This window comes from Lytechinus variegatus, chromosome 4 (genome assembly GCF_018143015.1).
Source record: "Lytechinus variegatus isolate NC3 chromosome 4, Lvar_3.0, whole genome shotgun sequence".
Classification (NCBI taxonomy): Eukaryota; Metazoa; Echinodermata; class Echinoidea; order Temnopleuroida; family Toxopneustidae; genus Lytechinus; species Lytechinus variegatus.
Genome location: NC_054743.1, coordinates 15,472,158 through 15,488,375, shown reverse-complemented (window position 1 = coordinate 15,488,375; position 16,218 = coordinate 15,472,158). Strand labels below are relative to the sequence as shown.

Below are 16,218 nucleotides of genomic sequence, written 5' to 3'. Positions count from 1 at the left end.
TTATTACGTTATTGAAGAATAACGGGAACAGAATAATTTTCAGTTCCTCAAGTCCATAGTCCGATTTATAGTAAATATTGCTTTTTAAGTTGATTTATATCCACCTGGTCTATCAGAAGATGGCCTAATTTTAGATCATCTAATACCATCATGGCTAAACCCACTTGGTCCCCATCAAATTGGTCTAATATTAGTTTGATCTAACTATCACTTGCACATATGGACTAAGACCAAGTATATATATCAGTGTTCAGTATAGACTATGAACAGGAAATCAGACTAAGTGGTAAATGGGCTGCCTAGTAGCCCCATGGGCTGCCTAGTAGCCCCATGGGCTGAGTGGCAATGTAGACGAGATGGTTAGTAGACGATCTGGGCTCCGTAACACAAAGGTTTGCGATGGATCGCAAATATGAAAGAACCGCACTGATTGGTACCTGGTCAGTATTTTAAACCAAATGCGCGTGTAACATTGATATTGATTGGTCAGTTCATTTAGCGATTGATCGCTAATCTTTGTGTTACGGAGCCCAGGTTGTAGATAAACTAGGACTAGACCATGTTGGTGTAGACCAAATGGAAAGTAGACAAAGTGGGTGTTGACCAACTGGTAAGTGAAACTAGGGAGAGGGGTAAACTTCTGAATGTGCCTTTGCTTTTACTGGTTATTGGTAATAGGTGAAGACTTGATGAATGATGTAACACACACACAAACACCCACCCCACACACCCCAATACATGTCGTATAAAGGGGAATGTAAGGGAAAGTTGTGCCTTGTGAGAGGGTGTAGTACTTGGTGTACGTAGTAAACAAAGGACACGTCAATTAGTCTGGGGTGGAGTTTAGGTTTAGTATAGATCTGCCCCTAAAGACGTACATACTTTACCTTGATCTATCGACAGGAAATACCTCCTTCATTTAAAAATCAATTGAGACTTTCCCCTAATCACCCTCCCGTCCCCTAGCATGCCGGAGGATCAATGGCGATATGATTCAAAGAGGAAATTGAGAATAATCTTTGATTTGTTGAACACTCCCCTCGCCACAAGTGAGATTTCCACCCTTCCTGATGAAAGTCATTTATAAGCCACAACTATTTGTATATAAGTGCTTGTTTATTATCAGGTTAAACTCTCTCGGGAAGAAGTAAAAAGGAAAATGGTGTAATTAGCCAACATTATGGACTAAATGGATGAACTGATTGGTATAGGAAGTAATTCTGATTGATTAATGATTGATGAATATGAGCACTAGGCTGCTATTGTAAGTGTTAATTTTTATTCATATAAGTGTGAAGTTTCACCATTGTAATGTTATGACATTCATGATGTATTAGGTCGCATTTCATAAGTTGAATATGCAAAAAGGGTGGCGTATAAACAATTTTCTACACGGTGCCATGGATAAATTGTTGCTACATCACAGCATCTTGACCAAATTTATTGAGTAATATCTCATTTTGAAGCTAGAACTATAGGCTAAATATATTACTATGAATTAGATCAATACAATATCAGGAACAAAAACTATAGCACATTAAGTTTGAAGTAACAGGGGTGGCGGAGCCGGTGGATGCGGTAAATGATAAAATATTAATTAAACCAAATTAACAACTTACTATAATATGTAATATGACTGATATCCTCATATTTCTGGGCGTTTTAAAGCAGGGAACAACTAAATGTCATAAAAATTTGACAATTTTGAAAATATGCAGCAATGGAATACATGTGTATGTCAGCTCTGATCTGCAACCTTATCAGTAAACCGGAGAGATTTGGTTAATTATCTAATTTGTAATCTTAATATTTAGTACAAATGTGGTGTATATCATTGCAACAAACATTTCTACCCATGATGTTGTCATTTTGCCAAGCATATACATGGATACAGTGACAGGTATTTTGGGGGCAAAAATGTGAAATTAGATACTGTTAATTAATTAGTATAATTAACATGCATAAAATAATAGATAATTATTTTATTTTTGGTACAGATTAAATCATTGATGTTTCAAGATTATAACTGCAAAATACTAGGGTGATCCATTGTTGCATTAACTTTTGACACCATTTTATGTGCAGCAGGTCCAATTTGAGAAAAAAAGCATTTCAAAATTCACATTTACATTGACATCTATGTAATAATTAGCTGTTAATTAGTCATTTTAAGGAAAAATAACAGTATTCGAGACTTAAAACTTTTTCATTATTTAGAGAATTGTAAGAGCTATAACATATCGAAAAATCAGTTTTTTGACCATTTTTACCCTGTTCGCGAAATTCAACCACCTTATGACATGCGACCATTAATGGCTTACTTAAAATGAGTGTTCTTAGTATTAATCATCTCCATAGCTGTTGCATTTAAACAAAAAAATATGTTGGTTGTTTCCAATATCTATCAAAAACAAATTAATGTCCATGGTCACTAACCTCTAATACACACAAAGGTGTAATAATTCATAAGATAAACAATTGGTATAAGACAGTGGTTGAAATAGCAAATTGTTACAGATCTTTTAAATGTATGGAAATCATGAGCAATTTTCTTTACCACTTAACAATGCACTCTATTTTATGATTTAAGCAACAACAAAAAATCTCAAACAAACGAACGACAAACAACCCCCTCCCCCAGAAATTCTGGTAATCTTGTTACATGACAATCCATGGCATAATACATTATTCACTTTTTGACTAATAATGCAGTAAAAGACCCAAGCTACTGCAGTACATCCCTGTGAACACAGGCCAATGACATTGAACCTTTTTGAAACACTAGAGGCAATTGAAGTATTCAGTAGCAACCTGATGATGATATAAGCTCTGCAGATCTATTACTTGATATCTGTTATTACTGATGGCCGTTTGAAAGAAACCACAAGTGTCAGAGCCGCTTAGCGATAGAGAGCCGTCATTTTGAATATGAAGATTCATTCGTAGATCGTCCATACTTTAACACTATTCAGGTTTGATTTAGCTCTTTGAAGCAATCGACTGCCATTGAGGATGCCTTGATAAATTGATAAATATCCCGATTAAATGGCGGAATAAAACCATATTAGTGCCCAGGATGGAAGTCTTATGAATCTCTGAGAGTCTAGAGAATTGCAGTCTTGAAGAGTAATGGATCCCCTTTGATGGCCACAAAGGCTTAATGCGATTGGACGGTTCAATAAAGCCGGCAAATTGGGGAGCATATTCACAAATGATTTGGAGGTCTCCTGAAACATAATCCGACTCTTTAGCTGAAAAAGCTTTTATGCAAACAGCCTACAGGGATGGAATATATATATATATATAATATTGAGAGAGTAGATTTGTATGGGTGGTGAGAGTTGCGGCATGAAAATAAAAAGAAAATACATATGATTCCATAAACAAATAGGAAGTAGAAAATAAACAAGAACTCAAGAGATTCAAGAGAATTTTAAATCCTACCATGAAATTAACTGTATTTGTGAATCAAAATAATGATTCGGCTCAAAGAATTTTGATTACAAAAAATCCTTTGATTAGTATATCAAAACTTTAGAATCAAATTTAGTCAGGCTGGCGAGATGAAATCAAATTTGACAGGAAAATATAACCCGATATCATTGAGAAGATGCATGGGTAACATAGAAATGTTAAGATGATCTACAGGGACTGGATGAGAGATGGAAATGACTGCAGGATTAGTAATACGAAATGTTTGTGATCGCTAATGATAACTGTCATCCTTGAAAATTGTATTTCAATTGCAATTTTATATGAATCAAAATGTGTTTGCCCTGAAGGAGTCTTCATTTGACAGACATGTTTTTTTTTTCCAGGGGTTTTTCCCCTTTTTCTCTCTTTCTTCAAAGGCATTTATTGAATTCAAATATGATTTGATGAAGTCATATTGAAGCTACATGTAGGCACTGGTCAGATAAATTTTGTTTTGTTCATTTCTGTCCTTGTTTATTAAGCACTTCTTATGCTGTTTCTTTTAATCTCATGATATAAATCAAAAATCCATTTGCAGTACTATTTTTTGTATGTAAAAAACAAACATCACAGAAAAAGTGCTATGTTAAAAGGAGAATGATATCAGTTGTTACAAGTCCCATCTAACTAAATGTACCCTCTGTCTTGTCTTTTTAATAATACAGCGTGATATCATTCTACCATCGCCTGATCAGAAGAAAGAAAACTTGCCAAATCCTAAACGTACACAGCGCCCTCTATCAGACGGTGACATCCTCTCAGAAAGCTACCTCCAACGTCTCCAGAGTCCTCTACCAACTCCTGAAGAAGCCGTCCGACAACATGTGGGCCCCTCATCTCTGGTTACTGTGGACACATCAGGGACTGGGTTTGAGCGTATGGCAAACATCAGACGCTCCCTCACACTCACCTTCAGGATGTCCTCCAGGGGGAGGAAAGAACGCAGGGAGAAGAAGGCCTGGCGAAGAACAGTATCGGGTATCCCTCGGGAGGTTGAAGAGGAACTCAAGAATGGGCGTGCACGCTCGAACTCGGGAAGTGAATACACCAGTAGCTCTAGCGCTGAGTTTGAGGAGTTACGAACTCAGAGTCTGGACAGGAAGCTGAAGTATTCTGTGCGGGAGTACAACAAGGCTTACGAAGCTCGGAAGGCTGCAGGCAAGGAAGGGAAGCCAAGTATTGCAGTTGTTGCTCCTCTCAGGAACAGGAGAAGAAACCGTCACTCACTTGGTGATTCCAGTAAATTAGAGAAGGCTCTGAACATGAATGGGTCTGCTTCACTTCCTAGAGGAATGGGACTACTAAGACCAAACTCAGTGCCACCAGGCAGTGCTATGGGAACTGTTCAATTCTCTGGTAAGTTCAACAATTTTCTTTCCTTTAACAAGCCAAATATTTCATCCCATAACCAGAAAATCAATTAAAATTCAGATTCCCAATTAGATAAGAAGGAAAATCTATTCATAGCTATTTGTATAGTTTATTCAATGCTATTTTCTTTAATCTCTGTAAAATGTTTTTATGTAAATCAGTGTCTTCTGTTCACAAAGTCTTGACTGAGGGTGTTGTGTAAAGTATGGCATTTATTCTGCTATAACAATCACTTTGTTTTGTATTCTTTCTTATCTACTCATTCAGGTTCTTCTGCTGACAGCTCAATGGAGAGGATCTGGCAGACATCGGCAGTTAACAGGCTCAATGAAAGTGCTGAATCACGTAAGCACTCTGGTAACCTGCGGAATGGCAAGCCGAAACTCTTCCTCCCACAGATGTCTCACTTACCGAACGCAGTGATCACCACCCAGTCTTACGTGAAGCCCATCCCTACAGAGACCACAGTCATGTCAAAGGCCAATGACCAACATCCAAAACCTCACCAGCAACATCTTCGTCCAGATCCTGCGGAACTTGCAGCTTCGGTTAGGCTAAGGATGCAGAAGTCCAGCTTACGGAAAGAGGATAGGAGATCCAGTTCAGGAAACTGGAGCGGAACAGACAGCACAAGAACATCAGTGTGCTCAGAACAGGACAGTCAAGTTACTCCTCCAGCTAACATGGATGCATCCCCTTCAGATTCTGCAGTGTCATTGTCCAATGAGGTAGAATGTTCCCAGGGAACGCCTATTGCTCCTTGTGCTAATTCATCATTCCCTGGGTTAATCAATGGAGATGGTTCTCGTCCCTGCTTCCTTCCTGTTCAAAAGTCATCCCTTAGTACCTCTAGTGGGAGTCCAACCCCAACAAATGAAATAGAAGCAGCAGGTGGAAACTTCACCAGATTAGACACTGAGACATGGTTAAAGAGTGTGGGTGCCTCCACGGGTCCTTCACCTGCTTCTGTACATAGTAAACCAGAACTTGGTAACACGGCCCCTTCTGTTAAAGGACAACTCAAACCTCAGCTATCCTTTGGTGATTCCTCTTCAGAATCTTCAGTGGAGAATGCAGCAAGTATTGTCTCTGATAACACTTCCCTAGACCTTGATGCTTATTTTGGAGACTCTGCTGAAGAATTCCCTGACACAGACAGTCTTTCTGCATTCTCTGTTGATCAAGAAGGGTACTGGACCTCGATGCACTCTGACTGTGGACTCTCTCCAAAGCATACCAAGCACCCTACAATCCCTGAGCATCCACAGAGTGTTGGTTATGACTACGACATCGCAGCTCACTACAAGGGTAAGGAAAGTCGCAGAGGGTTCATCACACCAAGGAACAAGGTATCCAAGGACACCAATCAGCAAGCTCCACCTCTACCCACAAGGGATGATTCTTTCTCATTAGATGCCCATCTTGGTAACCTACAGCTTCAGCCTCACTTAGGTAAGAATGAAATGAAAATTTCAGGACTACTATTTAAAACATTCTCATGTCCTATATCGTTTTCAGTCCCTCTTCATAATTAATTATTTAAGGTTCAATGTCATGCATATCAGGGAGATGTCACCAAGACTTCGGTGTGACTTAAAAATTACTCTCAAATTGTTTGCAGTACAATGCAACCCCGCATTAGTCAAACATTTGTCAGTGAACATGCACTTTTACTTATGCATCAAAGAAAGTCTGTTAGATATCAAGTATATTTTGGTACCTAAGCATGATTTAGTTACACTTTTTGTGAAACAGACCCCAGCCACAGACCACATTTTTGAATCGTGGGATTGTGTTGCTCCCTATCTATTCAGTGTTTAATAATTTTATTTTGTTTGATGCATTGGTGTAGTTGTCATACAGTTGTCAGTTATAGATCCAAACAAAATATTAACCATCATACCAAAACTATATTACCCTGATCGTCAATGATAAATCAATTGAAAATACCTTACCAAAACAGCGGTTCACAAAGAATTTCTTGTATCTTTGTTTGTGTCTCTCTAACAACATAACTTCCATGAAATATTGCTGATCCTTTATTCCTGAAAGACAATAAATATCTTGACAGTTCCTTGGCAAGGGAAATGTACACCAAGTACCTGAATAGCCCAAGGCGTTGCGCCTTAATTTCCTTGAACATTTTGTAAGATGGTTCGTGAAGATTGTAATTTGCAAATGCATCAGTATTCAATGTCTTTTCAAAGAATTTCTAGTTTTTCAGTATGAATCAATATTTTCTAGATATGGGGGATTTTCAAGACAGTGTTATGTGTAGATTTGTTCAATTACTAAAATATTTTGGGGCGTAGTCTTTCAAATAATGAAGTTTTTGTTTAAGAATTTACAATGATTGTGCACATATCCATTTGAATGCACCTGAAGTATATGACCAAATGACTTGTATCAAAACAATTCAGAGTGGAAATAGATAATTGAATGAATTTCAGTAGGTCCATTTTAGTATAGATGTCATGTTCTGCAACCTAACATGAATGTGCATACCAATTCATCTTGTAGATGTACATGTATATATGCATGTACCAAACTCCCTGTTGAGTATCTCCTTGATGAACATGTTAGGGGTACCTGACCTGATTCTAAATGATATGATAAATTCAACGATGAACGCTTGACTTGTTCACCACCATCAAACCAATGTCCTGTGGTGTTTCTATAATTGATGCCAAGCTCACTGATATATAACACATCTTCTTTCCTTGCCTATCCTTCTCGATCTTTGACCATCATATATCCCATAACTTTCTTGTTCTTCTATAAAATAAAACACTTATTGGGTATTAGGGGGAATGATTTATATTTTGTGTTTTATCTATGTATGTATTTTGATTGTACTGATATTTGTATGTTTTTTACTCAATTTGTGGAAAATGAATTTGATTTTGATTTGATTTGATAATGGTCCAAGATAATGCATATCGTTAGACCAGGGCCTCGTCTCACAAAGAGTTGCGATCGATCAGATCAACCACAACTATGGAAAGCCAGCAATGTCAATACTAAACTGCATGTTTGTTCAAAATTATTCCCAGATATGATGCATATTTATACATTCATTGTTTCCTTGAAAATTCAGTGTGCTACTCTTTATGTACATAAGACATTATGAGAATTTCCTTATATAGCTGAGGTTGATTGGATCAATCAGAACTCAGATGATTACTTTGAGTATTCTCCTTACACAACACGCCATTTAACAATGTCACCTACAATTTAGCTATTGGTCATTTGACTGGGCATTTACCATTATCCCTGCTATAAGCAATAAACTCAAATCTTCCTTTTTTGATATGATTTATCTGGTAAATGGTATAAGATCTTTGCATTATAAACCCTCCAGTATTTTTTAAGGGTGAATGTCAAACAAGGCTACTGTGCTATACAGTGCACCCTAGAAAAAAAGGAAAACCAAGATACCCAGATATTTTTTCCAATTTACGAAAAATTAGTAATAATATTATTTCATTGAAACCCTCATAAAGATAAATTTCTGTCATCTATTTTGATACTTTATAATATAAAAAGTTCATAAATGAAGTAGAACAGTTTGAAATTCCAATGTAAAAAAAAAATCAACAATAAATCTATGAGGTAAGGGTTTTGGAGTCTTTTTAAACATTTTTTCCCCAAAAGGAATAGGGGGTGCAGGCCCGGAAGGGGGAGGGGTGGAGCACATAATCAAGTTCCGTAATTCCAAGCAATCAATCAATGTAAATTTGCATAATGACCACTTTGAATTGTATGATTTAAGTAGAATAGCAGTCAAATATTGTTCAGATTATTCAATTCCTACCCAAACTATACTCTGGCTTTAAGTCATTTCTCATTCTAAAATAACTAAATTTTTCTGTTCATATACTTCCTCAGTATGGCCTCATTCTGTCAAATTATATTGACAAGATGGAGAGCATTGGCCTGGAGACATTTCTGTGCTCAAAATCATGTCATATCCTTAGAGGATGAACAAACCTTTATGTTGAAATGTTGTTATTCAAACATTTTTTTCACATTGAGTAAATTGGAGGTGGTTTGTTAGAAATTCTATTTGTGTATGATGCTTGTGTATTTTCTTTAAAAAATGAGCCTTTATGTTTTTCATGTGGGTTGTATAACCGGGTCCCATTGATTGCATGAATATTACTATTATAACATCAGGGGTTGTTTCACAAAGATTTAAGTATGACTTGGAGTGCTACATTAAATGCCTAGTTGCGTGCGTTATAAAAGACATGACCGCTTTGGTCAGTTAATGCCAAGAGAACGCGCACTACCACGTATTAATAAGATTGCGCGTTGCATATCATGTATGCGTTGGCATTTAAGTGCGACTTAAGTCATACTTAGATCTTTTTGAAACACCCCCCTGATGGTAATTTTTACTAATCTGTGATTGCGATCAGCTGTTGAGCATTGTCACCATAGTAGTTACCATTGGACGGTAAAGTTACCATGATAGTAAATTTAGTTTAACAGGTTCCGGGACACTTTCTTCATTGTGAAAGCTTATCCAATCACTATCAATATGTTTTTAGTATGAAGTAAGGTAATCCTGTTTTCTGAAAAGAGATACCCTTTCTTCAATTTTTTGCAAAACAAAATCATTTGTAGTTATGAAAGAATATGTTGTTTGTTTCTTCTTATTCTAAGCAGTAGGCCCAAATACAGTCCTTTAATTAATGGCAGTATACTTGTTGCCATCATTTACCCTACCTTTTTACTGAAACATTTGTGTTTTTATTTTCTCTGTTCATAATAGATGGCAGTCCATTATCCATGGATTCTTCATCACCTTCAAACCAAACCCTCACCAATGATTCGGATGGAAGTCGAAGTGTGACACCAGCTCCAAGCGACATGTCAGACGTCAGCAGTGCCAGCTACGATCTTCCACCTCCTCTGTGTAGCCCTAATGATCCTCAGATGTACAGCTTGGGCTATGGAGTGGCAAATAAGGCTACAGGGATACCCGGAGGGACAGCATCCACCAGCAGACAGGCTCCGATCAGTGCTCTCAGTATGGCCTCCGGGGTGTCCTCCAATGGGTTGCAGTATACGCAGTCCTTGATCAACGGTGTCAGTAGGTTATCAGAGGCATCCCCTGCAGCCACAAGCTCTCAGCAGACCAGTGGACAGAACATGGTTTCTATTGGTCTTCAGAACCACTTCCCTGCAGCTTCCTCTGCGGCTCCTGCTAGCCAGGCCTCAGATTTCTGGGCTACACCTATACCAGGGGCAATGCTGAAAGCAAGAGAACGTTTTTACGGGTTTAAACCATCACCTCTTAAGCCTGAGCAGCAGAACAGCCAAGCAACGACTGAATCTGACTCAGATACTGTGACACCGGTCACTAGTCCAAGGACTCCTTCTGATTCAAACAATATGTTCTTTGGTATGTACCCTGGGAGTTACAGTGTTATAAGAAAGAAATCAAAGGACAGTACCTACACCATCTATTCAAATGGAATGAGTGCTAGTCTTATCAATAAACCCGCAGATGTGATCTCACCTACAAACTCTTTGGATAGGAAGCAAAAATTCAATCGATATGTATCTGACTTGCAAGCGCAAGCACCTCAGGCGTATGATGCACTGAGCCAGCTCAAGGCAGGTGAAGAAAGAACCAAAGCAATGTCCAGGGAACAGAGAGCAGAGATTCTGGAGCAAATGAGGAAGTCAAAATCTGGTGGGCGCAGCAGCAGTATGGCCACACCTCCGGCAACTCCAACCTCCCCACCAGTCATACCCACGACCAGTAATGTTTCAGCATTGCTGGCAATATCTTCTGCTTCAGAGTCACCTCTTAATAAGGAGGAAGCAAGGACAACTTCCTTCAGGACATCCTACAAAGAGGGTATAGCCGCCAAGAACCTTGACCCTGACAAAGCCATCATCCATGCAGCTAAGAGACTAGAAGACAACCGTACTGAACCAGATCCTGAGCAAGCAGAAGCTGAACAGACAGACGGAAGTTCTGCCGAATCAGGTAATGTTGTAGGACGTCCAACAACTCCTAAGAATATAGCTGTAGATACTGCAGACGATCCTGAGGAATATACCCCATATGTGTTCGACCCTCAGCGGCAACCAGGTAGCTCTATATTGAAAGGGAGTGCCAAGAAAGACGATCTCCATGCCAGGATTCACAAATCAAAGAAAAAGTTGAATATCTCTACAGATCCCTTCGAAGATACAACTATAGGTCAAATGATGGCTGCTGATTCCCCTTATGACAATGTTCCCCCCAATATAAGAACTATTCGCTTCTCTGAGACTGTAACAGTAGAAAACACTCCTGTCCGTGTGTGTTTAGTTTCAGGTAAACCAAGAACTAATATGAGTGACTTTAAGGCGCTATTGCAGCAGCAATCTCAGCCGATAGGTTCTAGGACAGTATCTGCATGCTATGCATTGAATGTAAAGGGTAATGTCAAAGGGCCTAGGAATGCAGAACTCTTGTATCGGGGCATCTTGCAGGAGGAAGATGACACAAGAAAGGCAGAAGATGATAAAGATTCTACAGATAGTCCTGTCCCAGAAAGAAAGATTGTGACTGTTAGTGACTTGAAAAATGCCATGGCATCGGCAAGGGGCAATGTTAGGATGGTGAATGTGGAGGAAGCTCGAGAAAAACATGAAATTGTGAACAAATCTAGTTGTGCAACAGTGACTGCCATACCAGAAATCTCATCACTTCCAATCAGGGAAACTGTGATAAATGGCTCAGATGACTCACCAGAGAGTGATGTAAAAACAACAGAAGAGACTGTATCGAATCACTCACCTGCTTCTTCAAGTTTGGGTACAAGTACAGATGATCATTGTAAGAATGGTTGTGAAGCATCAGGTACACCTGAGACAATACCCTTGAATAACAACAACAACCATAACACAGATTCCATCCATGCTACATCGGCAGATATTCCTCCTGTCAACATCCTCAAGAACAATGTCACTCCTGAAGTGTATCCCACTCTTGCCACGGTGGTGGAATCAGCCCAGGAAAGCAGCGAGGACTCTACTGTAAAGCGCATTCCCAAGCATTCCTGGTCCGATACCGATCTCAACCGTTCCAACCTGATGGCCGCTATCAGGGATCGAGGAAAGCAGGTGGACCAGCGGGAGGCAGCTGTAGCCAGACTGGAGGAAGCAAGAGATGCCGGGAAGAAAGGCAGTCCGGTAAGACGGGCCATGCCTGTCAGTAGGTCGGAAGGTAGTATCCATTCTATCCTGGACTCTGTCAAACACTCGATACAGAAGATGTCGCCGAAGCATGAAGCTCATGATGGAACGGATATGGATTATCCCTCTGATGCTTGGGATTAAGTGTATTTCATGAACATATTTCCTTACCAGCTGAATAACCCTTTTGTATGAATACAACAGATACAAGGTCGGAACCTAGAACTAGAGTTGCTTAACTAAGAAATGAAGAAAAGGAATTTTTAAAGTTCTGACAGATATTTATTTCTCCTCATTTCTTTCTTCCAAGCAAAGAAAATATTTATATGTATGTTGTACATGTTACACACCAGAAAGAAATTATTTTTAGTTTTTATATGACGATCAGTTTACCACTTGCGAAACAGAAATTATGTATCCATTGACAAAGACAGTTCGTATTTTATAGTTCATATGTACTCAATTTTTTTATTTTCAGTCTTTTAATTATTGGTTTTAATTGTTGTATAAATTGTTTTAATTGAACATAGATCATGACAAGAGATATTTCAAAAGTTTAATCTTATTTCAAAGCATTTCATGTTCATATCAGTATTTTTAACCAAGCTTTCTTTAAACCCCTTTTTCAAGATAACGATGATCAGGTTTTCTTCCTAAGATTTCATCAGTTTCACTGCCACTTTCATTCATTTTTTTTTTACAGAAATTGTCCTTCCTTGATATGGTGGTTTTTGATTATCATACAATCAAGTTACATTGTGTATTTTTTTTTATATGAAATTGTTTTATTGTTAAACAGTAATTCATCATATTTGCATAGTAAGTCTTAGATAAGTGCAATCTTCCTAACAAATGTAGTCAGAAACAACCCTAATACCTATATTGCTTTCTGTATATTTCTTGCCCTTTTATTATAGCTTTTACATTATCCTTTTAAGCAACAAATAAAACTAGTCATCCATACTTTTCTTCCTGTTACTACCATTCAAATGTTTAACATGATCATTGTAAGCTGTATCAATTTGATGTGATATGACTCAATTTTATGAAGCCAATTAGCATGTATGTAATCTTTTTTTATAAACTTTTGTGTATGTCAAAATCATGGAAGACATGTTTTATTGTATATTTTTTTAATGAAATGTTAGTAATCCCCATTTCCGTATGGTTGACCATGGGGTGTACAACATGTTTTTTTTGTTGTTTTTTTACCTTGCATTAGTTTGAATACCTCTCTCTTTAGATCAAAACTTTTGAAGCGTTGGTAAATTTAAATTTTTACCTGGCTTGTGTTTTCAAAATAGATAATCAAAAATTTCAGTAATTCCTTTAATTTTAAAATAAATCAATCATGATAAACAGTAATTGATTCATTCCCTAATGGAAGAGATTCAGGTTTATAACATTTTTAAAATGTATCTTTCTTTGTGAAGCTGCCAAGCAATCAAATTTTTTTTTAAGATCAATATATGAATGACATGAATGTTATATGAAAGCTGACAGCAGAGTGAGCAATCTTCCTCTTAACATCTGGCAGTGATCTAGGGCCTGCTACACAAGGTTTAGCAATTGATCATACTAGGTGGTTTCAAACCGCCTCGATCATAAGAATTCCTGTTAAATTACGAGAAATTTTTTAGGCTAAAAAATACCCATTAATTATTCCTGCATTCACACTGCCCTGAAACACCCTTCGGGATAAGTTCCTGAAGTTACGTGCATGCGCTGATCTGGTCTGATAAGCAAGCGAGGCATGAGATTCAAAACCACTAGCTCAGCAGTCACCCACAGCGCCTGCGTCCAAAGACACGCTGGGCTAAAAGTTCCTGTAAATTGCTTTTGACATTGCCAAAATACCTGCGACCTTGGGAAAATCCCCGCGAAAGTTCTCGTAATTTCGCTAAGTACCTAATATTTAGTGGGTATTTTCTTTCAGGTAAATTACGCGTAGTTTGCTTTCACATTACTAAAATACCTGGTATTCTCTGATCGGGGTGAATTTCCTGATCAGAGAATACCTGGAACTGACGAACTTTGAGGCGGTCTGAAACCACCTACTGTTGCCTTGTCAATTTGATTTTACTCAATGAACAATATGATCAAGGATGAAAAACAGCTCTATGATCAAGCACTAGGTTTTGTGATACAGGGCCCTGCTGACCCGGCTGTAAGCCCCTTCATCAATGTGTCATTGTCTCCAGAGAGCCTATCCATACATTCAGAAGTTCTTAGATAAATTCTGTAGGTCTTAAGTGTGCATGTACACTTTCCATTTTCATGCCAAAATTCGACTTTTAGTTCAAATGTCATGCAAGACATGGTTGCATAGTTTCTCATTTTCATTTAAATGCTGATCGTAAACTCACTAAGAGTAGCGTGTAAGATCTTTATTCCCCAGAAAGATGGTCTTTCGGGAAGCGCAACATGACTTCAATTCTAAATGCGTTTGAATGACGTCATTACAAATGTGTTTCTGGTTTGATCAAGATGGCAGCTTAAAGACAACACTCTTCTAAAAAAAAAGTAACATAAATAGTACTCCATTAAAATAGGTTTGTGATGAGCATTTCTAAGCACCCATTCTTATGCAAAAGAAGCAGAAATGCTCACTTAAAAGAAAGCTTCCTTCCCCAAAATAGTGCCGATATGTAGAATTCAATTTACCTTAAAAAAGCCCCCATCTCTTTAATTGCCTTGACTGGTTTTGATGCAGTTTCGTTGTCGTAACCGTGACATCACGGACTAGCATGTGAACCTTACTGTTGCCATCTTCGTACAGGGAAGGGGGACATCACCATAGATGGAGGAAGACCTATGATCGAAACTACCGAATGTTTGACTTCCTTTTCGGTCTATTCTTGGTGGTGTTTGCTTAGATGGAAATCATGATTAGTTTTATCACCATGTTGGGTCTTCAGATGTTTGGGTTTGTTATCGAGATCACCCTCAGGGACTTGAACCTTCCTCAACTCTTGGTAAACTTGGACAACTTCAAGATTCTTGCTGAAATGGACTTTCTAGGTGGTTCTTCATTAGTCTGGTCTTTCTCTAGTTTCTTCTTGCGAGTCAAGAACCCCCCCCCCCCCTTCATCAAGCTTAGCTTATAGTGGCAGCCCCTGCAACCCTCTAAAAATTGATGTTTTTTAATAGAAAATGCAATTTTGTTTAATGTTTTGCTTGTCAGTCATATGTATTTTCTTTGTTAATGTGTTTATGAAAAAGTGTTGCAGAAACCAATAAATGAAAATGAAGAAATGAAATCAGCTAGAGGGGGGGGGGGGGGGGAATTCTTGCTTGAATATGAACTTATGAAAATGATATGAAATGCACCCCAAATAGCCCGGCCGATTGCATCTACATTATGACTAGGTAATCTTCAGCTTATTTTGATCAGGATCAAGAAAACTTAAGAACTTGGGTTAATAGAGATGTACCTTTTTCTTCCAAACTGAAAATGGGTGAATATAAAATCAGTTTGTTATTGATTAACAAGGAGAAAAAAAGTATTCATCTTGAATAATCATTTAGATTTTTTTTGCACATTTGGGATCTCATTCATATCATATTAACTTAGAAGAAACCACTGGAGAAAGTAAAAGGAAAACCAAGACTTTCCATAATTTATAAGTCTTTGGGGTTTTATTTAAGGTAAATTTAGAATAATAGCAACTGTGATGCTCTTTTCCCATTTAATACATGGTGTATTAGAATAGAAACCTGAAAAATATTAATTTCTAAAGAAATTCATTATCATTCTCTGTTCAAAATAGAAATATTTTCAAAGGCCCTTAATGTCATGTTTCCTCTGTAATCTGTATATATACTTACAAGTGTGAATTATTTTTTTCCCTTCAGTTACTATACAGTGAACAAGTTCAGGTGATATTTTATTTTTATGCCAACCATTATTTATGATTAATGAGTTTACAATGAAAACATAGCTTGGGTGAAAAGGAAGTTAAACAGGAAGAATTCATGTATGGACCCATGAAAGGTTAACTCACCAAGGTCAATATATCTTTGCATGGAGTTAGTGATTATATTCTTCTTCCTCTTTTGATTCAAGGGATTAAGTTCTGTTTGTATATTCAAACCCAACCTTTGGAGGGCTTCATAATGTGTTTTGTTAGTCTTGCCCTCGGCCAATCGGATGCAATGATTTCAGTAGCTTTT

At 37.8% G+C, this 16,218-nt stretch overlaps 1 protein-coding gene across 1 annotated transcript; it reads left to right on the top strand.

Moving 5' to 3' along the window:
- The first annotated feature begins 3,668 nt into the window (after positions 1-3,668).
- LOC121412826 lies at positions 3,669-13,241 on the top strand. The gene is made up of 4 exons (XM_041605587.1): positions 3,669-3,683; positions 4,140-4,830; positions 5,113-6,297; positions 9,623-13,241. Exons 1-4 carry the CDS (start codon positions 3,669-3,671, stop codon positions 12,187-12,189), a joined length of 4,458 nt encoding a protein of 1,485 aa, XP_041461521.1. The 3' UTR covers positions 12,190-13,241.
- Positions 13,242-16,218: the final 2,977 nt, after the last annotated feature.

Excerpts from the sequence above, each read along its gene's own strand:
- LOC121412826 (XM_041605587.1), top strand. Across the intron at positions 4,831-5,112 it reads GGGAACTGTTCAATTCTCTG|GTTCTTCTGCTGACAGCTCA; the intron begins GTAAGTTCAACA and ends CTACTCATTCAG. Across the intron at positions 6,298-9,622 it reads ACAGCTTCAGCCTCACTTAG|ATGGCAGTCCATTATCCATG; the intron begins GTAAGAATGAAA and ends TGTTCATAATAG.